This window comes from Calidris pugnax, unplaced genomic scaffold (genome assembly GCF_001431845.1).
Source record: "Calidris pugnax isolate Ruff unplaced genomic scaffold, ASM143184v1 scaffold41, whole genome shotgun sequence".
NCBI classification, from domain to species: domain Eukaryota; kingdom Metazoa; phylum Chordata; class Aves; order Charadriiformes; family Scolopacidae; genus Calidris; species Calidris pugnax.
The window spans coordinates 11,912,167-11,939,313 of record NW_015094509.1 but is presented as its reverse complement, the minus strand read 5'-3'; the positions used below and the strand labels follow the sequence as shown (position 1 = coordinate 11,939,313).

At 37.2% G+C, this 27,147-nt stretch overlaps 1 protein-coding gene across 6 annotated transcripts in view; it reads right to left on the bottom strand.

The window, feature by feature from the left end:
- RIMS2 (regulating synaptic membrane exocytosis 2) overlaps positions 1 to 27,147 on the bottom strand; it is a 457,774-nt gene that overhangs the window by 70,032 nt on the left and 360,595 nt on the right. For all 6 annotated transcript variants that reach the window (XM_014965521.1, XM_014965515.1, XM_014965517.1 and 3 more), the window contains 2 exons: positions 26,948 to 27,048; positions 7,195 to 7,367 (listed from right to left, as the gene is read on the bottom strand). In XM_014965521.1, the coding sequence (XP_014821007.1) occupies positions 7,195 to 7,367; positions 26,948 to 27,048 (274 nt within the window). The remainder of the gene's footprint in view (positions 1 to 7,194; positions 7,368 to 26,947; positions 27,049 to 27,147) is intronic.

Sequence of the window (27,147 nt, the reverse complement as noted above, 5' to 3'; positions counted from 1 at the left end):
TTCCCCCCTTCTTCCCTGAATGTCTCCCGGGCATTCCCCCCCTTTTTCTTTTTTTTTTTTTTTTTTTTTTTTTTTTTCAGTTGAACTACTGATGCAGTATTTTTAAAGAACCTCTAGTAACAGGAGTACATCAGTGCTTTCTGGATCACAGGTCAGAGCTGACTCAACAGGGGCTGAAGTGCAGGCTGCATTTCATGGAGATGGAAACAGTCACAGTGATATTCTGCTGCTGTCAAAGAAAAAATGTCTGAGTTCCCTGCCTGGCACCACATATCAAAGCTGCAGACTGTTTCAAATGAGATATTTTCACTGTTCACCTGTTAATAATGTGTACTTTCAAATTCATTACTTTGTTATTTCCCAGTGGATCAAAATAAGTTTACCAGCTGTAAAGGACTGTATACAGCTTTTGTACTTACTCCAAAGTAACAGAAAAAAACGACTCTCCAAGGGTTTGATAGATGGTGATGAATAACTTAGAAACAGGTGACTTTGCTAGATTTCTTTATAATTTGTATTCTACTCTCAGTACAGATTTCACAACAAATATATGAAATCATGTAATTCCTTTTGAACCATGGATATTTTATATCCTTTTCCGCAATATTTTTCAGAAGTCACAGATAATTTTCTTCTATTTGACATCTGTGGAAGTATAGAAAAGCAAATGGCTAAATTACAAGCAACAACTCTGTGTGTTGCTATAGACCAAGCTGCTATATGAATTTACAGCTTTTGAAGACTTGCCTCACTGTGGAATGCTGAACCTAAAAAACTCACATCAAAAAGTAGTGGGTTTGAATCTATGCTTTGAATGGGGTAAGAATTTGCTGTGAACTACTAACAGATTCTGTGCAGCCCAATATTACTAATGAAATCTTACTCATAAAAAAGTTTATCTTAGGTCCTTTTACTTCTGAGTCAGAGACTGGCAATACGTAAGCATCTTTCTGCTTATCTAGTCAGAAGTATGCAGAAAGAGTTATGTTAAAGGACACAAAATTAAGTTGCCAGTTTTTGTTCAAGGACTCAGTCCCTCCAGCCTGCTCCAGCTGCCTGAAAATAAACATTTTGCATCTGAAAAGAGCTGGTGAATGTTGTATTGCAACCTACCTTTCTCATTCCAGGAATGGCAAGGTCCATTTTGTTGTGATGTTAAAAAAATTGTTAAGCCAACATCTTGGGTTCAGAGCTGCAGGAAACTGCAAGCTGACATGTTTTCCTTGAAAAATTACATGAACGTTGACATAGCTGTACCCAAGTTCTCTCTCCCTGCCATGGCAGAAATTTCACTGGGGAACCTGATCTCTCCCCTGCTCTCTCGCTATTGGGAGGGCAGACTGCCTGTGCCTCAATTTTGCTGAAGGACCACTCATGCAGTAGGGATGGAGTCTCAGGCTACAACTTTCCCTTACAAACATATGGCCTGTTTGGCTGGACAGGTTGGACACAATTAATTTCTGTCACCCAGTAGTGCGGTTGGAGCAATCACTATCATCATTCTGAAATAGCTTTAAGAAGCCAAACAGCACATGCACATTGAAAATAGATTCTTGATGCTTGTTATCTTTTGCACAGTCTTTGATGTTTTATCAGAATACAGATTTTTCAATAAATGTTACTGGCTTCCACCCCTGTGAAGGAGCTTGCACAGACTAAATTGACATGCTTTTTCATCCAGCTTTGCAAAATACTACATTTAACTGATAATAGCTGCAATCACAGTGGAAGGCTCATAAAAACCGAAATACCAAGATTACAATATAATGAAAAACTAGGGAACAAATACTCATCAAGAATCAGTTTTAAAAACTACAAATTAAATTATTTAAAGATTTTTTTGACTGACACAAAAAAAGAACTAGAATGTGAATTTGAAACAAATCTTTATGCTCAACAAGAGAAAGGGCACAGAGAGCATAAAGAACCATTAGGAAGAGAAAAAGTTTTGTACCTGAATAAATCCATTACTTAAAACTACATCCTGCATTCTATTTCTTCTATCTTCAAGTGTCTCTGAAAAATTACATCCCAGCTGACTTTTTCTACTACAAATTCTCCTTCCTTGGTTGTGTAATCTTCCTACTTAATTAGCTGCATTTCTTCTACCTTCCTTTAGCATTCACTTCTTTTCTTCACAAGGGATGTCATTGATTTCATCCTACACACAGCAAAACACTTGACCATTTCTTCTGTGCTGTCCCTACATTCTCCACTTAAAACTTTTCTCTCCCCTTGCCCCTATCACGGATGCAGAAATTTCTCACTAGATCTCTTCCTCAACTGTTTGATTTGCCTGAGTGACTGTATGCTCTCTTATTTCAATTCCTCCCATGCCCCTTTCTTTATTCTTACCTCTAGCCACCCAGTCATCACTAGCTCTCTCCCTGAATCACAGAAACATGCTTTAGCATACTCCTGTAGAAAGTAACAGAGAACCTCTAGTCTTGTCTCATCAGTTCTGCTACTACAGCCACATCTCCTTTTTCCTTTTCATCTACAAATTAATTGAACACATTTTTTGAGTAAATCTCTTCCAATTACATTTCAAACACTTCCCAAACAACTATCTTTCCCTTTTTGCATTCAGTTGAAACTACTCCTGCTGAAGTCTTTAATGATTTCTTAAGATTTCAAAAGCACACTGTTTTCTTCTTCGCTTTGCTACAATTAACCATACTTTGAAATGTTACTTCCCTTAGTTCCCACAATTCATCCGCTCTCCATTTTTTACTAACATTTCATTCAAAATGTGCTCTAGTAGATTCCCGTTTTCTGCCCACCCAGATATCTGTGATGCTCCCAGAGGGTTGTAGCATTGTCTCCTCTATTACTACTGGTCATATATCATCCCTTCATCAACAGTACATCAAAGCATTATCACCTCTGTGATGAAAACTCCCTCTTGGCTCCCCTCTCTCTTCCTCCCTACACCACAATCACTGATCTCAACTCAGTATCATTAAACTCAGTATTGTTAAACTCAGTATTTCCCTCCAAGACCTCTCTTCTGCTTCCTCTCCTGGCCATGTGGATCATGTGTGTCATTCAGACTTTCTATTTGGGCAAGCCTTTCGATTCAGGCTTCACATTAGGTCCACTTTTTTGTGACTTTCTATTGCACTTCTCTACCTTCTCTGTCCACCCACACAGCTAATTGTTTTGTCCACTCTCTCACCCTTTCAGATGCCAGCTTCTGCAGTGCTTTTCTCCAGCTATAGCAATTTACATACCCTAACCCCTTTCCAGGATACTGTAGGAAAGACAAGTTTCATAGCCTTTCCGTTTGTCTGTGTCATGTAAAAAGCTATACTCTCTTTTATCCAGTTGTACACAATGCATCTTTACTTTCTAGTAATGTAGCAGTTGTTCCTTATCACAGTTATGTTCTCATATTCAAAACTGAGAGATCAGCTCCTGCTGCTCATCAGACCTGCCCCATCATCTACTTAATATATTTTTAGCAAGCACTTCACGTTTTTTTCTCATTGCCTCTAATGCTTGAAAAGAGCTCTCCAGAAACATTCAAAAAGCTATCTTATTTTCTTTCTTCAAATCTCCCCTTAGCACTTTCTGTTGTCAAGATGTCCCCTGTGGGACGAGGCCTGAAGAGCCCAGTATTGTAACTGTCTCTGGTCCTGTGGAACATTTCTTAATTCTCCTGTGCTCCCCTCTCCGGACTCATATGTCATGTCATGATTTAGACTCTGTGTGCTTGGAACAGAGGTCATATTTTTCTTCTGTATTTCAACAGCGTGTAGTACAGTGAAATCCTGCTCTGTGATTATGATTGCTCTGTATTCACATGATAAGAAGTGACTACCAGAATTAATGCTTTGGATTGATATTTAGAAAAATGTTAAGGAGGGTTAAGAGTTAGAACAGTCTTGAACAGATTTACCCCAATAAAGTTTACAAATGCTCACACATTAGATCTAAGCGGGCTTTTTCTGTCCCTGATATCATCGAGGAGCTGGAATAAGAAATAATGTCAGGGAACTTTACATAAGGAATCCTTAAAAATTACAACAGGGATGCTTGATCCATTCCTTCTGTTTACTAACACATATTACCAAGAAAGAACACAATTATGTTTTCCCTATAGGTCAACCAAATGCCAAGGTTTAGCTTTACAAGGTTTAATGAAGGCAAAATCTGATGCTGCAGCTATTTCTGCCAAAAAAGATTTATTGATTTATTTTGCTCCAGTGCTCCAAAAGCTAATGCATTTTATTGCGCTGAGGGACTCTTCATAATAGCCGTGGGATGAATCCATGATGGATATCTGTCTTCCCGGTCATTTAAATTACACTGAACCCATGATCTCAGCAGATTGAAGCCCTTAGTGTAACTATTACCATTACTCATGAAGTGTATAAGCATAGTGACATCAAGAGGTATGATGCATCCTTAACGAGTGCATTTTCAACAATGGAGTGATTGACAGCAGCCCCTATATTCCAGATTGCCGAGAGGAAAGGTGGCTGCTGTTCCTCTAAAGATGCACCTCTGAAGTAAAAATGTAAGTTGAAAATTCCCATCTACAATACAGCTTTTCTTGATGACCAAGATCTCCTCAAGAACTTGATAATTTACTACTATTCTATGTTGGATGAACTGGCTGCTTTGGCTCTGTTGGGTCTCTCAAATACTTATTGATATGTTTAATTATTAAAGGATACTTTGGTGATTGTTTAATACTGGTGGTGAGCCTGAAAAAAATTTTTGGAAAGCTGAAGTTGTTTATTTTTCTTATAAGTATCTTGTATACCAGGTATAAGGTATCATATAAATTGCCAAACAGGCAAGCAGAAGGCACTGAATTTACAATGCTCAGGACTGATCCTGCCTTTGGGTTTTTCTACTAAATGCAGAAGTCACGGTATTTCAGTATTTTAATGATACACAACTATGTGTGTATATAAATGTATGCATATACTTATACCTATACTTACATAGGAATCAATCTGTGCTTTTCTGTTTGCTTCTTACCCTAGAAGAATGTGTAGACTTTTTATTCACAACTTACTTACTGAAAGTGGTCAAAATGGGCAAAGTGGGGAAATAATACTAGGCTGATCTCCATGTTGGCAGCCAAAATCTAACACAGTCACTTCCCAGCAGTTAACTTTGTAATATCTTGTTTCCCTGTCAAGTGGGACTCCTGACTTGTGCTGCTTCTTCCTGAAGGCAGAGAGCAGATAACAAGCAGGGGAACAAGCTGGCACGGGGAACATGAAGTTGTTTCTTGAAGTTTACTTTCTGTGAGGGACAGCATTTTGGCTGGAACCCAACCTCAGTGAAAGCTGGAAACCAGGAAGAGAGTCATGCTTTTTGAGAGGCAGGACTTCCTGGTCCATTAAACTGGGAATTTAGTGGGTGCCAGGAAAGAAAAAGACCAAAAAAAGAAAGGGAAGACTCTGCTTATCCACGTCGATTGTCAAACAATATGCATATTTATCAGCCTACATAAAGAGGATTAAAAAAAAAAATAAATCCGAACTCTCTTCTTTAGTACTGCCACAAATGAAAGTAAAGATGGTTTTGATATTGATACCACTCAACAAAAGATTTCTCCCTGAAATAATAATTCAAGCAGGGAATATCACAGGGAATCTTACAATCTCTATTGTTTATTTCAGTCAAATCCAAACTCTAGTCTAAATCAATTTAAGAATTAATATGCTGTAGTTGCATGCATAATGATGAGTCAAGTTAATATGCTGCATCATTTGGTATGCAGAACAAGTTCACTGAAGCTCAGAGTGAAACTTGCTTAAAAATGAAAGAAAGCATCATGATTGAAGGCAAAAGAAACTGCAGAGAAGCTAGACAATAAGCTAAGCAAAGCGGGGAAAAAAGGGAAAATAAGTAGGGTCCTGGTACAGGAGGAAGAAGAATAGGTCTATAGAAACAGAAGTATATTTTACCTGTCATCCTCCTTCCCTTCCTCAGCTTGGTCTTCTTGAGCTTTTTCATCATGCCCTGATCCTTTGATTTCCTCCTTATCACAGTTCTTTGTCACCTCTTGCCCTTCCCCTTTTTCACTACTTTCTTCCTCCTTTGCTTTTTCCTCCTCTTTCTCTTTTTCTTCCTCCTCAGGAAATACTCCATCTTGTTCATCCCCTTCTAGCCCTCCCTCTTTTTTTCCCTCTATATCCCTTGTCCTTCTGAAGTCAACAAAAATTGAAAAAGGCATGCAAAAAGAAAAAAGAAAAGAATAAATTAAAGTTAAGGTCATGGAGAAGAGCATGCATGAACTCACAAGAAAGAAAACGCAAAAGAAATGAAATAAAAACTAAAAGATGGAAGCAGTCATAATTAGGCCATGCTGGCTAAGACTCCGGCCTGCACTAGATAACCTTAGGACATTTTCTTAGAACAGTATCTAAGGCCCTCTTTGAATAAAAGTTGCATTGCAGTACATCACATTTAGAAATGCATACCTAACTGCATGACAGAAACAATGTGGTCCTAACAATGCTCATATAAACAGATGTTTAAACCATCTTTTCAAATGCACCATTTCTCTCAAGACGACAAATTCCTGAGAATTAATGTAGGCTGACACTGAATTTTGCTGAGAGATACAGGTGGGTTACACCTTCCCAAAATATGATCATTCATTCCTTCTACAGCCAAAGCTCCTCTGAACATGCACAGGGCACAGGCAAAGAAGGTGCTGTGTTTTGCTCACAGACACACTGTCTACATCTTATTGAAGAGTAATTCAATGGTTATACACCTACAGTTAAATTGGACTAGTGTTAAGTATTAAACTGAATTGGTCTGTGTAAGTACTAAATAAGACTTCTATAAAAGTTCAGCAGCTCTAGTTTAAAAGGAAATTAGGATCCTCTGACACTGCCGGCACAAATTTGCAAGTTAAACTGTCTTTTCAGCCATATTAAGTATTTTGCAAAACAGTTTTCATAAAGTGCAAATCTAAGTGTGCCTAATGCTTGCTGACAGCATATGTTTGTTATTTTAGCGTATGTCAGCATAATCCAAGATGACAAAACTTGGCTGAAAACAAATACCATGAAGACTTCAAAAAGCATTAACCAGTATTTTGCAAATATTCTCTGCAAATTTCAACCTAGGCAAAATATTAATTTGAACTATAACTATTGACAAATGTTCAGTTACATAAATTACACTGCTGTGGCTGGCACTACGGCTCCTTGTGCTCACCTTATTTTTTTGTTTCCCCTTGGCCGCTCCGACTGGACAGACATGTAGCTTGTGCTGCTGAAACGTGAAGCGCTGCTTGTCCGTGACACGGCGGAGACGTCACTGACGTCGCTGTCTGAAGACTTATTGGAAACGTTGTCTGAGCCTCGCTGAGGATCCCGTCCTGACCGATACTGTAAGAGGAGAGGGACGAAGATACAGACGTTGTCAGTGACATTACCACAAATCAGCTATGGAGCTGGTCCCTGATGCTATCTAAACTGCCTTTGTCACCAGATTGCCTGAATTTTTATAACAAAGTTTTTAAAAGATACAGAATACAAGTTACATCTTGGTTCATATTAACTTTACTCTGCTTTGCTATCTGATTCAAGTTATTAGCTCCCCAGCTTCATCCATAGAGTGACTTATACAAAACTTTCAGCTGTTCCAAAGGTTCCACAAACCTTAGCAGAGACATCTAAACCACCACAAAATATTCTTACCACAACTGTTTCACCAGTGCATGAGAGCAAAGCAGAGAGACTTAGTGACTTGCCCATGAATACTGAGCTCATGAAAGATTGAACAGAAGACAGAATGTGCTTCAGGCTATCTATAAAAAAATATGTCTCTTTTGGGCCCTAGCCTATTTACAAAATCTTCTGGTTGACAAATGTTAACTTTATTTTTATTTTTTTAAAGTAAATAGATGAAATTATCAAGCCAAAAGACAAAGCGATGTTGTGGCTGTGCAAACCAACCCCGCATCTTGCTGGACTGCTGGGCTGGGAAGTCAGAAAGGCTGGGACAGGACTAGAGAAGATTTGTTCTTGAAAATGTACAAATGCCTCAGAAACTAAAAAATTACAACTGTATTTGGGCTTGTTAAAAATTATTGAATTGTTGAATTGTCACCTGGAACTGGCAGGGGACTGGCGATCAGCAGTAAGCCCATACAACGTAACGCAGTGCTGTGCAAAGGCATTCAAGTTAGAGATGAACAAAACATTATGGCTATTTGTTCTTGTTACACAAGCTAGCTTTACATTAATGCTAAGTCTGTGCCACTCTGCATTGCACTATGTGCAGATATAATTGGTAGCAAAAAGATCTTTTGCCCTCCCTCTCCTCTTCATATACAGATATTTCTGTGTATACAGAAATCTGATGGGCTACTATTGATAATCTTTTCAGAAAACCAGTAATTCAAGAAGAATTGTCAACAATCACCAGGAAGCCATTTGGCTGACATGGAAAGAAGACAATACGAAAAGATGTGAAGAGCACCACAGACAGTACTGAAAGAAAACAATGGGAGAAAATAATCTGCATAATACATCAGTGGCTTGTTGAACTCTTGGGGGAAGCAACATTAGACTTAGTCACCTGAAGAGAATAATTCATGATGCAGACCTATGTAGTCCTGCAGAAGAGAAGGGTGTCCACATTTGGCTACCAAATTTGTCCCTTTTTAATAATTTTAGAATAACTGTCTTTCATGAAGTACACAGATCATTTACTTCTGTTCCCTTGCAAGGAATGTGTTAACATTGGGAAATAGTTTGAGAGACTGTGCAATGTCTGAATAGCATTTCAGAATAGCAGTTGAGTGCCTATTTACCATAAATGAATTTTACATTTAGACATAATAAGTCATTTTGCCTGTTTTCAGAGACGGAGATGAAACAAAGACAAGAAAAAATGCTTGTGCTGTGTACAACTGTTGCAGAGAGTATCCAGGGACAGCCCGATCTGCAGGATCACCTAACCCAGTGGTGCAAGCTGCAGCCAGCTTCCTGAGCTCTACTAATTCACTGCATTTGTGTCTATTGACAAATCCTCCCCAGCCTTTAAGTGTGAGAGTGCACTTAGCCAGACATAAACTCACAGGGTATCTTTGCGATTACAATGTTTAAATGTAATATTTACTGACTGTTTTCATTGATGCCATTAGTATTTTTGCTTGATAAAGAAGACAGCAAATATTATTATCAATATATTCATTTAGGAACATGAAAACAATAATTAAACAGCTCCCTTGATTATTAGGGATAACGGAAAATTATACCAAATAATTGTTCTTTTCCAGCAACTTCTTTTAAAAGTGCAACTACTGAACCCTTTGGAGAAGAAAAAAAGAAAACAACATGCCTAATAAAATATGGATATATTAAGTCCCATCTATTCAGTTCCACCCACCTAACCCTGCCTAGAATAATTCTGCCTTGAAGTCAAAGGTATGAGAGTAGTTTGGGTTGATTTAGCCTAAAACAGAAGCACAGCCTGGTGTACTGGGCTACCAGCGTGCCCTACAGAGAAGGCAAAGCAGAGCTGCCCTCAGGCCTTTGGTATTTGCCGAGGCTGCCAAGCAGATGTACTTGTCCCAGCGAACCCCGTGCCACCCAGGCTACGCTGGCACTGGGTCCCAGCAGAGCTGAGGTACAGCGGGCACGGACAGCTGTCGCACGGAGAGCAGCCCGCGACCCGCCAGCATCACAGGCCTGACACGGCCATCCCTCCGGGAAATAGGACAGACCATAGTGTCAGATGTAAATCATTGATGGAATTGTTAATTACATTCCAATTAAGGGATAGATAATTACTTGTGGTGATTCACAGAACCACAGACCTCAACCTGCGGATCCCACACTGAGCTTGCCAAGCAGTCCATGGAAATGAGCCTTTCTTTCTAAATTAAATACATGCAAGCGCCATGAAGCGGCGAACAGTATCAGCATTGCACAAAGTTATTCCAAAGAGGCACTCTGCAGCACACTGAAAATTTCAAAAACCTGTAGTTTTGATTTTTATCTCTTTCACTTCCTCACCTGGAGAACCTCAGTTCATGAAACATGTTTTTCATGGCAGTGTGCTGTACATAACACATCAAACATTTTCATAAATAAAACAACTTTATTGTGTGGGTTTTTAAAAGCTAATGCAATAGTAATAATCTAGTGATATATGGTGAAGACTGACAATTGTTATAGCAAGAAAAGCAACTTAAAGGTTGCTTCATTTTGGAAATAAAATGTGAAAAAAGATCATCACATCATTACCTTCTTTTTTCTCGGGTCTACATAAAGTTACTTCCCATGAAACATTTTCAATCACATCAGATAGCACAGAAATATTATTTGACCCTATTTCAGGATGTTTTAGATTTGAAATTGGGAAAGTTAATTGAACCTTTAATTAAATCTGAATGTCTTAATATACAGTATTTGTTTTAAAAAGTTTTATTTACACATTGTCTGAGTTTCAGTCTCCGCATCTGCTAGCTGCCTACCAAAGTAACATCTAGAAACTGAAGTGAAATTGTCTTTCTTGCTAGACAGAGCTCAGATACCTCATATTCATCCATTAACTCTGCTCCAAATTACTCTTTATTCTACTGTTATTCTACTTTTGACCTTATGTCTTTCAATTTTGTTTAGGAAATGGATTATAATAGTAAGTGCATTGCATGTTAGTGTTTCAGTAACTGCAGCACAGAAGACAAAAGGAAATATACTGCTTGTCTGATAGACTGGCATTTCAGTTTAATATTTGTTTCTTTAATTGCAGTTGTATATAAGGCAGTTTCTGAAATTCTCCTTTGCTCTCTGCCTCAAAAGTAAAACAGCACTTCCATTGTGTGAATATTGATTTTTAAAAAGTATTCAGTTCTTTCACGACATATACTCTGACTGTAAAACATGACCATTTTTGCATGATTTTGCACTATTCTTTCTTCAGTGCTTGTGTGGCTACAGTTGCCCCAAGGTATTTCATCTTCATATACTTCATATATTTCCTTGTTTCCTTCCTCTAAATTTCAACTCCTTTTTTTCCAAATGTCACCAACTGTATGATAAGATCAACTATTAGATGAGAAGGTCATCATTAACCAAGTACCATCCATCTCTTATATCTGAGACACTGCTACCATCTCCTGTCCCTCTCCACTGACGTCTCTCTCAACCATGCTGGAGGGGTTTGCACCATCTGAAAGGCTAATTGCTGCCCCGGTGCCCGGATCCTGGCTGCAGCACAGCCACAGGTTTGGATCACCACATCCAGCAACCACCCTGTATGGTCCAGTTTCCCTCAGAAGAAAACACAAGGATAGTAAGGGAGCCTTATGGGCACTGAGAGCTCCCCTGGTTTGGGCAATCAGGAGGTCCAGGCTGTGGTAAAATGTACCTGCCTATTATGCTGGTTCATTAAATACTGTTTCTATTTGATTTTTTAATTATTTTCATTTTTTAAATAACAGCCATCGCAGTAGGAAAATTATCTCCTGACTTTCCCCATGCTGGAAATATGTGGCTCTTTTATTGGAATAAGGTTAATTTTTCATTTCCAACTCAATCAAGACTCATATAATATAGGCAGCATTCTGGACTTTATGATGCATAAAGCAGTAAGGCTACTCAGCCTCTTCAAACTGTTTCAAAAATTGGAAGTCTGCTGCAAGCAGAGGGACTGATTAGAAGTCATTTTTATATTTTTAATACTAAGGTGATTTTGTCCTATTTTGCTGTGCTGAAGAACAGGATAAATTACATTATTACAAATTCTATCAAACACAGTTTCTGAAAGTCCTTTCCTCTGCATTAGTAAAACTAGCTGGGGATCCCAACAAAGTGAGAGGTGTTTGTGCCAACACCTTGTCACTGCAGTAGATTACTTTCCTGTTGTGACGAATTCAAGATTATTAAAGCTGAAAAACAAATACCTGTTCTGCTCCCTAATACAACAACCTCTGCAAATATTTTGACCTCTTTGTGAACTACCTCTGTATGACTGACAGGCCACAGAGAGCTACAACTGCTCTGATACTTTTTTCTCAAAAGAAACTGTTTGGGAACTTCTAATTCAAAGGGACTTTAAAAGGGTTTCATATTGCTTTAATCTATTATTACCCGTCTTCTATCTTGGACTATACAACCATGCAGTTATCCAGGCAATTGAAACTGTCAGTGATTTCCAACCACCTTTTTTTTCCCTTTTTTTTTTTTCTTTTTTATAGTCTACTCATCCATTTCTCTTTGCTAGAATTTACATAGGAACATGCAAATCTGGTCAATGTTTTTACTGATCAAAATGTTGGGAAAATGTTTCAGACAATTGTCCATTGTGCTACTGCAAGAAGATTAAAGTACCATTCTGGAGTGTTTCAATAGTTCTTTGCCTCACTGTCAAAAGCTCTTGAGCAGCCAGAGCACAGCAATTGTATGAAATGTTCTGTAATTTCAACTGTAGCTTTCAGTGCAAGGTCACATCCTCTAAAGGCATTGCAAATTTTAGTTACCACAGATCATTTGAATGAATGTTATTGGGTTGTTTGATTCTTTCTAAACCCTTTGTTAATGGCTGCCTAATGAAGTCTGTCATTAAAACCAAAACTAAACACTTACTAATATTTACATTATTAGCAATACATTTTATAAAGCAAAATATTCAAAGTCATTTTTACAAAACACCACATACAAATGAATATGTAGAGAGAATATATGTTTTCTGCAGCTTGCATACAGAGAAACCCAATATGAAGGCTATGATGAAGCTGTCCTTGCATGTAATTAGCCAACTCAATAATCTGTGCTTACATTTGTCGCCCCTGTCAGGCTCCATCAAGACAACTAAGGTACAGCTGGGTAGGTCAGCCTCTGCCAGACCTGCTTTAGCTATCAGCTGCACATGGCATCCATCAGTCCCTTTGGAGATTTAAGGACTGACCAGGGAGATGAAGTCTTGCATTGCTCTGCTATTAGGTATATAATAAGCTCCACAGCTGCCTTAGGCTTCACAACATGGAGCTGCAACAATCTCTAGCTCAGGTTCATTCTTGGCTGCTGATCCTGAATTCTGCTTTCTAGTCCTGGATCCTATCCTATCTTCCTCCTTTTTATTCCTAATTTTTGGATCCTGCTTTCTTAGCTCTATATTTTGCTTCTGATGAGTCTCATTGGCACTGTTCCAACCCTGTTCTCCCTTGGCCCGTTTTTGCTTTGCATTAGGCACCCCTTGATCTCCTGACCCTGGCACTACCGTGCCTCTCTTGGCATTCTTGTCTTGCAGTAGCACAAAAGAGAGAGCTACACATGGTGTTGCTTCTTGTAAGCAGTACAGTGCCTGAACCAGTAAATCTGTCTGGATGTACAGTGGTTCACTGTACATCCATTCCTTACTCCCATTCCTTATCCAACATCATTTTTTTCCCCATTATTCAGAACATTCTAGTCTACTTCTACCTTGCATAAAAAGAGCTGACTGCAACTTTCTAAACCATCCTCATTTCCAATAAAGTTAGGCCACCAACTGAAACATGTTGGTAAAAAGGAATATCCATATTTCTGTTGAACACATGGAAAAAACCTACTTCAAAAGTTCTCACATCTTTCGCTTAGTGGTTTAGTGCCATCCATTTATTGATTTCACTAACCAGTGCTCATGTATACAGTTTTACAAGGGAGCTCCTAAGGCCTGATTTCATTACAGGACTAAGCCATGTTGCAAACAGCATCCTATCTAAATTAGCAAATGAAAACTGAACAACGAAAAAGATGAAGCAAGTCAGCAGTGGGCCCTGGCAGCAAAGAAAGTCAGCCTTGGTTGTATTGACTGGAACATAACCAGTAGATCAAGGGGACAGATTATTCCCCTTTACTCAGCACTCACTAGACCATATATAGAATATTGTATCCAGTTTTGAGACCCGAAGTACAACAATGTAATCAATAAACTAGAATGAGTTTATTGGAGGGCCACCAAAATGGCTGGAGCTAGAGCATTTGCCCTGTGAGGAGAGGCTGGGGTAGCTGGGCTTGTTCAAACTGGAGAAGTGATGGCTTTGGGAGTTCCCAAACAGCAGCCTGACGGATCATACTGATGCCAAAAAGACAGAGTCAAGTAATTTACAGCAGCTCTGATTGGTATAAGAAGGATCATTTTTACCATAGGTACAGTGAAGCAGCGTATCAGGTTGCCCAGAGAAGTTGTGCAATTTTCATCCTTGAATGTTTTCAAGACCTCATGGGATAAAGCTCTGAGCAACCTGTACTGATCTCACAGCTGACCCTGCCTTAAGCTATGGGTTCAGCTAGACAGCTCTTGAGGTCCCCTCCAATCCAAATTACTCTGTCATCCTATGAATCGAGGGCAGCAATAATGCAGAAGCCACCAGTGGATCACCGTCTAAGGACAACTGGAAATCTAGAGTGAGGTAGTCCTGAGGCAAGCCAAATCAAAAGACAAAAAGTTTTCTGCTTCTCGTATGTTGGCATATGGAGCAATTTTTTTTACGAACTCCCTAAGTGCACAATATGAAATAAATACAGGAGAACACTAGAAAATATTCTGGGATTACATCAAGGAGAACTTACAGGACCTGCAAATATTTGGTAAAGTAGAAAGGAGTAAGGCAGGTCTTAAGAAATACTTGGATCCTCTAGTAAGCTTGAGAATTAGCTTGTCAACAAGTCTGTCTTCCTACAGAAAAAAAAAAACCTGTTTCTGCAGTCAGTATCAAAACACAAAGTAGTCTCTTGTTCTGATGTTCATTTTCATACAATATGACTTTTGGAAGATCAAGACAACCTCTAATTTCATCTGCACTGATTTCTTTTCTGAAAACAAGCTGTTATTGGTGCAGAATTAATTCACAAAGATAGCTTCATCCAGTCTAGGGAACTAGGTGTTCTTATTTAATCTTACTTTAAGTCAGGACCAAATGTTACAAATTTTGAAAGGATATAGCACTGCAAAATTTCTGCTGGGGTATATATATAGTTACCACATTGTTCCAAAGGCTGTTCAAAATCACAAAGACACTTTTTGAAATCCCACCTCTCTTACGAAAAACACAGTAAGTAAAAAAAAAAATGTATTTTAAGGTAAAGTAAAAGACAAGTAAAAGAACACAGGAACAATTCTAAGCATCACTTCAAAAAAACCCTTAAAAGGTAATCCAAGATGTGTTACACACTGAAGTGAAAAATGTAAGGTTTATAATGGCCAAGCAGGTATCTCACAATATCTCACCAAAAGCTACCTTAAAGTCACCGATCATAGAGAGAGAGAGATTCTACCCCAAATCATCAAGTCATTGGAACAAGACTCTGGGACATGGCATTTCATAATAAGAGGCTATCACCACCTTGCGTCCTTCGGTAGTATGCCTCATGTACTATGTAACTAGACAACTACTTCAAAAACAATGACAACTAATTTCCTATTAGGGAAAGTAAATGAGATTTTAAAGACTTTTCATAGTCTGAAAAAATAAGATGATCTTTTCTGTGGTTCTAGGTGATTCTGACAGGTTAAATAAGGTAGAAAAGAGATCGACGTAAAGCATAAGGCTAGGGTGAAACAGCCAGAACTAAATATATAATTTGGAATGAATAGAAAAATCTCATGTGTCTTCACATGATGGACTTCACCTTGTTACAAGATCTGATGATTCCAACATGCCTTAACAAGTTACAGGTGAGCCATAGCATGTTCTCATGTAGCCAGAATATTCCAAACAATTTTTGAACAAAAGAAAAGATCTTGAATAAATATGAGTCTACATAATATGAAGGTAAATAAGAGCTTCAAAAGAAGAACTCTTTAATGAGAACTAAGGGCAGAAAGAGGTCCAAAATTCAGTCCCCCCTTTCTGACATGAAAGGAAATTCAGGAAAGCAGGCAGAATGGAACATAAAGCAAAGCTTTTTCTAAGATTTATTTGAAACATTTGCTATCCAAGTTCTCTTTCATACTGATGACCTGCTCCTGATTTTTAAATGCTATTTAAAACTGGGAAGAGCTAGTCACCAAGTTTCACTTTAGACAAATGGGTTCACAGTCCAGCTTTGTGACGGTGGGTAATAAACTCTTGGTGTCGATCTCAAACTTTCTAGAATCTTTTTAACTGCCATACATTAACTTTTTGACTGTCTTATACAGAAGAAAGAAAATCTATTTAAAATAGAGATCAGCAATCCTTTAGCATTCCAGAACACTCTGCCAAATCTCCTGAAGATGCATCATCATGGACACTGTTCACTGTAAAAAATCTGAGCTGTTCAGGTCAGGATGATTACAAAAACACAGGTGTCCAAGGCTTTACAACTGTCCAATTGCATTTAACGGAATCTCCAGCACTTTAGCATCTGGTGAACTCCAGCATTTTTGTTAGGACAAACTGGTGAGCCTCCCTACAGTTAATTCGCTTGTTCAATGGGTTCAGCTTCAGTGATAACTTTTAATTCTCTTTCTGTTCTTTTTTGGTCTTCTAACACCAGTGAATCCTACTTACATTGGATAAACAGAATCAACGTGTGCTGCCTGTATTTGTTTTTGTTCCTCAAGTGGTTCACGTGCCATTTCTGTTACCACTGCACTCAAAATCTCTTACACTTCATACAGTCCTGCCATCCAGGCAACAGCTTCTTTTTTAGAGTGTAACAAAGCACGATTTCTGTTTTAAGAAACCTTCTTTTGTCTCTGATTGTTCTACCTTATTTGGGCTTTTTTGAGATATTACTTTGCAAATGGAAACTAGGAAGTCAAACAATATGCATTTTAAACAGTTCTTATTTAAATTGGATTTTAAACTACATTACTGTAATTTTTTTTAGTCCTTCAGTCTCCCATAAAAACAAAGACAAATAGAAAAAGATGGAAAGGCAACCACCTTTTCTTATCACAGAATTCCTGTTTCATTACATTTCATTCCACCCCAAAATCCTGTTAAGTATTTCAGCATACCTGATGATTTGAGAACAGAGATATGAACTTCCCCCTTAATCCTGCTTTCCCCATTAAATATGACTTTCACCAGATTTGTCCTGGGACACAGCACCTTCAAAGGAATTCATGCTGAAGAGAACAGCTGGATTGACACATGGGCCATCTGGTGAGTGCTTATTCCTGTAAGCAGAAGTGCCTAAGGACCATGAGTAACACAATTGCTCAAGAACAGTATATAAATATATATTTGTAGGATTCCACTTTATAAGTCTTTAAATTCATAGATATCAGAGGATAGCCTCCAAAATCAAGCATGATTTGAGGGAAGATCCCACAATCTTTCTTCTTAATCTTGTTATCTCTGATTATTAGAATATATCTTGGAAAATCCCTACACAATAAGAAAGATATCAGCTCAGCTGTTAATTTGTCTACAAATTTTCTGCTGATTCATGTCTAGCTAAAGGGGAAACAAACCTGCAAAATGTAGATATCACCATCTCCTTATCCCTTCATAAGCAAGTTGTAACTGCTTAGAAAAGATTACTTTTCCCTAAAATGTATCTCCTCAGCAGCTTTACCCTTGTTATATTGCAACTAGAGGATAAAAGGCTGCAGGGAGATCCTGAGGATGCAAATTGGTCCTGGGGAATAGTAAAACTGAACTCTTTTTTTCTCTTTAGTCATTGTGCTTCAGTTGTCAAAGACAAAGCAATTAGAAAACATGTATTACTTATATCTGTCAGATTGCACCGTAAATACTATAATCATTTACCTCTTTGCTTGCATGTAAGGTTAATTTGAACTCACTTTTACAGAAAATATGCAACACCTATTAACATTGCTTATAGCATCAACTTCACCATGTAAAACGCTTTAACAGTAGGATAATAATACATAACATTTCCAGAAGAAAAAAATTCAATTTAAACTGTATTTAGATCATTTCACAAGACAATTATCTATATTGGAACTACTCTAGGGTCAAGAACTTCTGTGAATGTTTTCAAAGATCTTTAGAGTCTATGAATTATTAGAACCCTTGAAATTATTTTCATTTTACAGATGTTTCCTTAGCATAACATTAGTATAGCATTTCCTAAATTTTCATGACTAGCAACCAGCGTAGAAGTGAGAAACATTTCTAACTTCCTCTAAAAAACATCCAAGTTACTTCTTTACAATTCTTGAATCTGAAAGTCAGCCTGTTTACCAGAAGTGAATTTACGCTATTGTCTCTTAGATACAGAAAACTACGTCACAGTATTTTGAATTGTGTTTTTAGAAAATCATATTCAAACTAAGTAAAGTGCAGATATTATTAATTAGGTAATTGCTTCAGATTAAAATGCAGAAGTATGCAAATCACAGAATTGTTTTTTTACCTGATGGCATGTGTCACTTGAGAGAGAACAGAAACAGGATGATAAATCCTGGTTCTCTGAAATTTAATGGTTCTAAGATAGTCTATATGAAGAAACGAATATAATAAACTAATCTTTTAAAGATTTTACATAGTTTGAAGAAAAAAAAATATAACAGATACATTTTACTGTGATAACACAAGTTGAACTTCATGAGAAAATTGTGTATGTTTGGCTGTATGATAGATGAATTTTTTTTCCCAACATAAACTGACTGCGGAAGAAACACAAATTCCAAACTTCTTTTCAGCATGATATTATTCTATTCAGAAGTAAAGATTAAATTTTCAGAACTGTGGGTTTTTTTCCTGGTTATGTCCTGTTATTATTCACTGATTCCAGACTATCAGTGAAATCTCTGGTAAAACAATGATTTCCATCTGCTGGAGGAAGATAATATTCCTTCTGATATATTCCTAAAGAAAATATTCTATTGCCTAACACTAAATCAATATTAATTATTGTAACTGAAGACTTCCAACAAATAACAGTCAGAAATACCATGGGTTAGAAGGGTCACAGAGATAATTTCATGTTTTAGTAACATCCTCATGAGAAGTGTTGCTCAAGGCATTAAGGCTTTACAACGGAAAGACCTCCCTACGATGAGACTCCCAAGGTCCTGACCCTGCTTTGATTAGCTCCATTGTGCAGAAGCAGCTTTTACAGAATAACAGTGGTGTGTTACATACCCATCCAAATCCTTCATATATACTACTTGCAGTATGTATACTTGAAATCACAGTTACAGTCACTAAAATTAACTGTTAGAGATTATGTAGCTAAGATATTAAAAAAAAAAAAATCAAAAAATGCAATGCCTTGGGGAACTCTGAAAGAGATACATAGCTTTTTTTCTTGCATGACCTCAAAATCACAAATTTGTTTTTTGCAAAAAAAAGGTTGATAAACTGGAAAATTTTATACTGATAACTTTGGGGCTGCTATCAAGAAAATCATAGAATGGTTCAGATTAGAAGGGACTTTAAAGACCATCTGGTCTCAACCCCCCTGCCTTGGGCAGGGACACCTCCCACGAGACCAGGTTGCTCAAAGCCCCATCCAGCCTGGCCTTAAACGCTCCCAGGGATCAACCCATTTACTAAAGAGAAGCAGTCCCCAAGGCTGGGCCGAAGAAAACTTCCACACTGCTAAAACCACATCACAGTCCTCATCATTATAGTCAGAATTACAAACGAGAAGAGTAAACTCTGGGCAATTCCTCCATCTAAGGTATGCCCAGCTGAACCACGGGCAGTGGCTCTCCAGCGGCTGTGCCAAGAGCAACTCCCAAGCTGCTGAGCACAGGAGAACGAGGCAGGGCAGGAGAGGCAGGAGGCAAGGGGCCAGCCAGCTCCCCTGCCTCTCAGTCTGGCAGTGGCCTCTGAGCCACCCCCCTGAAGGAGACAAAGGTCCGGCTTCTTCATTTTGAATCCTACACGTTTAAGCAGGCTCCATGCGAGCACTGCACTGCCACTTCACAGCTATCCTTTCTACTTGGATGCCACGCTTTACTTGAATTTTCAAGGTCAATAGCCTAGGAAATTGATCTAGCAAACACGTTTCCATCTAGCTGGAACCACTGCTATATCCTTGCTACGTTTCAAATGTGAATAATGTCTTTTTCGCGCCTATTCTGCCTGCCACAGAATTAACTGCAGTCTGGTGTGATACATGTTATCATAGATCATTATTCTTATTTCTTGGAGCTCTTTGACTGTTGCAGAAATTCAATTAACTTCATACATTCTCTATTTTTGAGTGTCACACTTTGGCACCCAGATATTTAGTACGTATTTTCCAGTTAATTTTCTTTCTTGTTTTCCATAGATTTTCTCATTTATTATCAGCATAGCATCAGTTTCGGTATATCTTAGATAATTAATTCAAGCACAGTCACACTGTTCTATACATTAATTGTTACTCAGTTCAATAGCTCTTTACAGCTTAATTTCAGATGAGAAATGTAACCAGAAATAACTGAGTTTACTATGAGAAGATAGTCACTCAGAACCAAAACAGACTAACAGTTTAGCGATTCACGTGTCTATACACAGCAGTTCTGAAAGGAAAAAATATCCTATTCAAAAAAGGATAAAAGGATTTATGACAAATTGCAGTTATTACTCTGGCTGGAAGTTGGTCAAAACAGCATGCAGGTGATTTAAAAATGTGAATAATAATGGAATGGTTACAGTTACTAAATTGATTCTGGCCTTTACAGAAATCTTTTGATATACATTTTGATGCATATTTGATATACTGATGTGTTTTATAAAATAACTCAAACAACTAATGAATATTCAGAACCTAAATAGATTGATGATTTTATTATTTTACTTTCAGGAGTCATTATTTCTCTTTGAGATTCGTTGTAAAATGATAAAGTACTTTAACAACCTTTTGTAATGTATTTAACCTCTGCTTTCTGGATATATGGAGAGCAATAGAGGCTTACACAAAACCTAAAAAATGGCTGAGAACAGAAAAGGCATGCTGGCCAATAGAGACAGCCAGTTTCAGTCTACTTTCAGATGTTTCTGTTTCAGCCATAAGCATGGTATGTGAATGCAGTATTTGTGTTAACCACATTATTGCATTTAAGATTACCCTAAACGTCTAATAGACATGGACACTCAAGACTAAAAAATAAATCACAAAAGCATCAGAGCCAAAATAAATTAAAAGAGGGTTTGAATTAAATGAAAAATGACAGCAACAGAAATCTTTTTTTGAGAGTTTGCATATCATTGACTGAAGGAGAAAATACTAGAAATCACACCAATCCACGTCTGTATTCAGTCACTGAATTACTTTTAACCCATCAGCAAAATACAGTTTGATAAAAATAGAAATGAAAGAAGAGATGTTTCCTACATTACCATATGTATAGAGCTCAAATCTAGAATTCTCAATTTATTTCATTTAGCTACATTTTAAGTCTTAAAATTGCACTTTAAATCCTGTATTTATAGGAACCAGAACTGCAACATCAGGAATTTATTCCACAAAATTTTGTATTAAAAATACAATAAAATACTTAATTGAAAATATAAATGCTATCAGAACTATGGTCCAGAGAGATTGTCTCTGCCATTGAGTAGTAAAATTTGTTACGTATCATAAATAAGTATGATAGATTTGGTAACCTGAGTGCTCACAGCCTGTTAAGAGTGACAGGACCTGTCCCTTCAGACCAGACAGCCTCTTTGGTATCAAGTCTCTTGTCCAAAAACGCAATAACTGACAAGTCCATAGGAAAGCATAGAAGCCATGGAACAGGCAATAACCAAATAGTTTCCTCATATGGGAAATTCTTTCTGAGCCCAGCTGGTGTTTGGTTTATTTCCTGAAACAAAGAGTTTATTGGTGTGAAGGTGGGGAAGGGGAAGATAAAAGAATCTCATGAAACTACATACAGCTATTCCCATTTATAAGCCCATCAAATTCTGCTAGTTAGAACCTTAGTTTTACAGGTATTTTATAGAAACTAATTGCATGGAATATTTGTGTGTGGCATTATCTGTGTTAATTTTTGCCGTCTTAATTATTTTTCAGCATAGCTACATTCTAACTATTTTGTCTTTCAAAGTTTTATCCAGGTATCTAAAATTTGAAAATTTAAACTGTTATGTTAAAAAGAAATGTGTACAAAACAGACTTCCAATTTCTGCACTGTTTTGAGGGACTATAGATATCTAACCTAGCCTCCATTTCTTTCGTGAATTATAGGATCAAAGAGGTATATTCACAATTATTATAAATTATCAAATTATTACTGGGCATATCATGATCTTCCCCAAACTCCCAGCCTCTAAACTTAAATTTTCAAAAACAATTGACAATTTTAAAACAATATAAATTAACTGCAGCTTATATACAGTAAGAATATCAAACCCTTATCACCCTATTAGCTTGGATGTTCAACACCTCTTCCACAAGGGTTTCAAGATGAAAAGTGACAAGTATTTCTGCTCATAATCTTTACTGCTCTGTGTACTGCTCTGTTGTGATTTTTTAATGAGGAGAAAAGGGCATCTCCAAAACACCATTAAATCAAACATTCCAATCAACAACAGAAGTCAAAGGATACCACATGTAGCTGTACTGATGACCTTATAGAAGGTTTCAGAGGAAAGAGGCAGTTCTTGGGACACTTTTTGCACATTGCAACAAGACTGAGAGTTAAGGAGATCTGCTCCTGATGTATTCAAACTCAACCTCTTCCACCTCCAGTGTTACACCTCTTACCTTTTGCACATTCTCTCACACAGGTAACCCATAAGGCAGTACTTGATTCATTGCTAAATCAAAGTGTCTCAGTCTGAAGAACTGCAGCTTGTCAGTGTCTGCAGCCTCCAAGGGTATTTCAGCTGCATCTACACTGATCAAATAAGCTGAACACATGCTTAATTCTTCCACTGCTTAATTTGTCTTGGTTTTGCTAACAGGTTAGAAGATTACAAAGCAGCATGCTAGATTGCCTAATACTACTAGTTTCCTACACCAAACACAGAGAATTATGCTCCTATCAAAAACCTGAATTGTGGTTATTGATTAACAGGAACTGCACCATTGCATACATCTGATGATGTAGAAAGTTTCAGTCTTATCATCAATACAAATCATTAAAGGTGGAGTTGGAAAGTCCTCTTTGATGTTCTGCATTATTCTCTATTTGTTGTACTCTTTTCTACATGTGGCTAAATAATCTTGTCACCAATTCTACAAAAACTTCAATTTTTATCTGGTCTTCTACCTCTTTTACCCCAACTTTGTTCCTAGTTGCTCTAATATACTATCTTCCTAATTACTACATTACTATTACTAACTGTTATATTTCTTTGCCTTTTTGTAGTCGTTATTTTCTCCTAAAAAACCAAATAAAATTAGCCTCACAATACTTTGAGGTTGAAATGTGTGTCAGCTAGTTGCCAGTCTCTCTTTTACCTTTGTTCCTAAAGAAAATAATAATTTTTCACTATTCTAACTCCTGCGTAAATCCAGCCCCCTTTAATTTGACATTCAACGTGTTTAGTTCCTCAGTCCGTTTTGTAGTGGTTAATATGGCCCGAGTTGATGGAATTGTCTCCTGGTCCTACACTGATTTCACACTGATTGCAAACATTTCTAGGGCTCCATATACAAGAAGTGTATCTTCACTCTTTTTTCTCAGTAGCGACAAAGTTTTTCAACTCTCCCTAGTCAATCCACTGGGAACATTGCAGTCATGAAGGCAAGGAGAGAGGAATGGCACGATTCCTCCCACCCTTTACCTTTGGTTTGTCAGTGGGGACACTCCTGAATCTGAGCAGTGGTGGGAATGGCCAGGGGAAGGAGTTACTCACCCAGTATAGCCCTATCGATTTGTTTCTTAGAAAGCCAATGGCAGCAGCACCAGGCAAGAAGCAAAGCAGAGAGTTTCAGAAAGGTTTTAAAAGGTATTTTTGGGAATTGACTTCAAAAACCAGATCAACCAAACTAGTCCAAAGTGAATCCAGATGCTCCTCACTCAGCTTCTCTGTGCTCCCACCTTGGCCCTGCCCTCTTCACAGGGCAGCTTGCTTACACACTTAAGAACTGGGAAGCTTAATTTTTATGCAAAACAACAAAGGAGTCCTAGAAACATTACTGAGGAAAATTGCATCAATCAGGCTAGTGTTGCAGAGCTACAGTAGAGTAACTGGCTTTTTTTCCCTCTGGTGGAACACTTTCCTACTGCACTTTTTTATCTGTATTAGCAGAACTCAAGTTTTCCTCCAGGTCAGCTTCTACCAGCACTGCAATTCAGACTTCAGTCTGCTAGTCTACGACTAGTCTACTACAAGTCTACTAGTACTCAATATTCAGAAATAAATAGTTGTTCCAATGCCAGAAATACTTTTACCTAATCCTTAATGCCCACGTTGCTTTTCCTCTCATGTCTCTTTAGTTGTCAGTATGTTTATATGAAAATCAAATATATTGCTTGCTTTCCTTATGTCTGTGCTGAATCCATACTTACGCAACTTCTGCATTTAGGGAAATAACTCTTTTACACAATATATCACTTGCCAAACTCATATATACAAAATATTATGGAAGCAGAACACTTAGTTTTCAAAAAATAATGAGGCATGTATATGAATAATAAAAATACAATCTGCCATTTTATCAGTCCTGGGGAAAAAATATAAGGGAAAATCAATTTCATATTCCAGCAGCTTCTAAGAATACAGATGTCTGGAAGTGAACTCTTCCCACAAGGTTCTTAATATATAACTATGCACCATAGAAATGTATGTACCTTCCTCTAAAGCCTCTAGTACTGACTTTCAGAGGTAGAATAAAACTAGAGAGGTATAACACAGGATGCCTATTTTAATATTTAAGCATTTAATATAACTTCTACTGTCACACCTTTTGCTTTCTCAGCAAGGAAGGATTTTTTTTTTTTTTAAGTAATCATGAGGGACATACAGTTGCTGTTGACTCCCATTTAAAAAAAAAGAAATAGAACAGAAATGTAAAAGCAAATTGCATGTGCTAACTTTCCTGAATGTTGCTTAGTACCTACGTAATGACATTTTTCTCAGCCATGGCATGCTTGACTGCCTGCTTGTGCCAGCTGTCAGATTTAAAAAGTCAAAGTCACTGTATAGTATACAGACCATGAGATTTCAGTCAGCATTTGACATACGTGTTTCAGTTCATAATTCCACAAGAATTTTTGTAGAAACCAGGTAGATAAATTGTACTTACTCATTTTCTGTCTCTAGATAATATAGACACTTAATTAAGGGGAACTGAACCAGTGGTAGTAAAAAAGTGAAGACCGAACTCTCATATGGCTTATGAGAGTTATGGTTCTTATATGGCTTTAAAACTACACAATTTTAATAATGCATTATGAATTAATACATATATGTGAATATTCAGTGTCTAGTTCCATAAGTTCATTGATAGAATAAATAACTCATTTTCAAATACTGAAACTACACTTTGGCAGAAGAGTAAATTAACTGTTTATTTCTGGAGACAATTTGTTTGATGTGTGCAATAAATAAATCACCATTTTCATAAAATAATTCCATTCATTATTTTCCTCTTTAATACATTCGAATAATACTGAAGGTAAAATTTTAATAAAAAAGATAAAAGATGGATGGTGAGGCCCAATAATATGGTTGTGGGTGAAATGGAAAAACAAGGGTAGGAAATGTTTCCTTAGGTAGTTATATTTTATCCAGCTCCTTCACATGAGAGACCATTTATTCTCTTTACCCCATGCCAGTCCTACTTCTGACTCAAATTTCAGTTAAGCATCAAGGGAGCAGGAGTATTAGCAGAATAAGTCTGGTTATACATACAATACATAACATCATATTTCTGTGGTACATACAATCATAACACTTGCAAGAAGGTCTGCTCACAGTACTATGCTCAGATCTAAACGGTAACACCTTTCAAAGCTGACAACGTGAAAATAATTTTGCCGTGTCATCATAAAACAAGCATCTAAACATGACAGTATACCAAGTCCTTCCTACATGTTAAAAAAAAATTCCTAGGCCTTCTGCAGTAAAAACTACATTTGTAAAATACCCAAATAATCATGCAGCACATCTACAGAGTTTTAAAGTATTCTAAGCCATTTTCACAGGGTTTTTTTGTTTTGTCAATTCTAACTATTTTCATTAATAGTGCATTTCATTTTGTCATGGGCTTCACTACAGCTCTTCTTCTATTTTCCCCCATTGAAATGTACATTCTAGAAAGTAATTATATCAAGTATATTACTCTGCATTATCTGCAAAACTAATAATACTTAATAAATTTGATGATTTTGATGATTTCTTTGTCTTCAAACATTAAAGATCCTTGGAGCAAGGAACTACATCCTGGAAATAAAAGTCTAAATCAGACTTCTCTTCCTCACCCAGCTTTTATAGGTCAGAAGTCTCGTGTTTCCCACTTATAATCTGACCTCAATTAATGAAGTTTTTTAGAGGACACTAAATTATTTTTGTATAATAGAAGTTTAAATTGAAAATATCTTGATTACTTTAATTAACACACTGTATATGACATGACCCTGTTCCACATAGCAGGAAATTTTGGATAGTATATTTGGGACTATACTGCTATGAAACAATTCAGATTTTTGGCAATTGCCACAGCTAGGGTGAAAGCTTGTGTTGATACATAAAATACTTTTCCAAAAGCTAAACTGCCACTTTTAAACTAAATAACGCTACATCTTCCAGTTTTCAGTATATCAAGATAACCCTATGCTCAACTATATGAAAGCTATGAACAGGTTTCAATAGCTCTCATTCCATCTGTCACTCAATAAACCCCTTTTTTTCCTTCTCTTTGAGCTTTTAAATCATGGCCCTATTGTTCTTTCCAACAGATAATTACTGCCACTTTTATTTGATTTAACTTATCCTTCTTAAATTTTAATAATCAAGAACACTCTGTGTTAAGTGTTTTGCTGCACGTTTCCAATAATTTTATTATAGGTACACATGAAACTTTTACTCAAGAAACAACCTCCCACTCATATATTACTTTCTAAAAGGATATTGGATATTTTAGTTTAGCATATTTTGTTGCTTTTCAAAACAAAACTCCCTTGCCTTAGAATGATAATCTTGTTCCAGCCTGGAATCTGATCCTGCTACCTGTTTGTACTTGCTCATTTTCATTTGGCGATTCCTCTCTTCTACATCCATTGCACCTGTTAAGTTAAAAAAAAAAAAAAAAAAAAAAAAAAAAAAACACAAGAAATCTTCAATTCCAAGGGAAAAGTTATGCTCATGGAGTTTTAAGAGAAAGA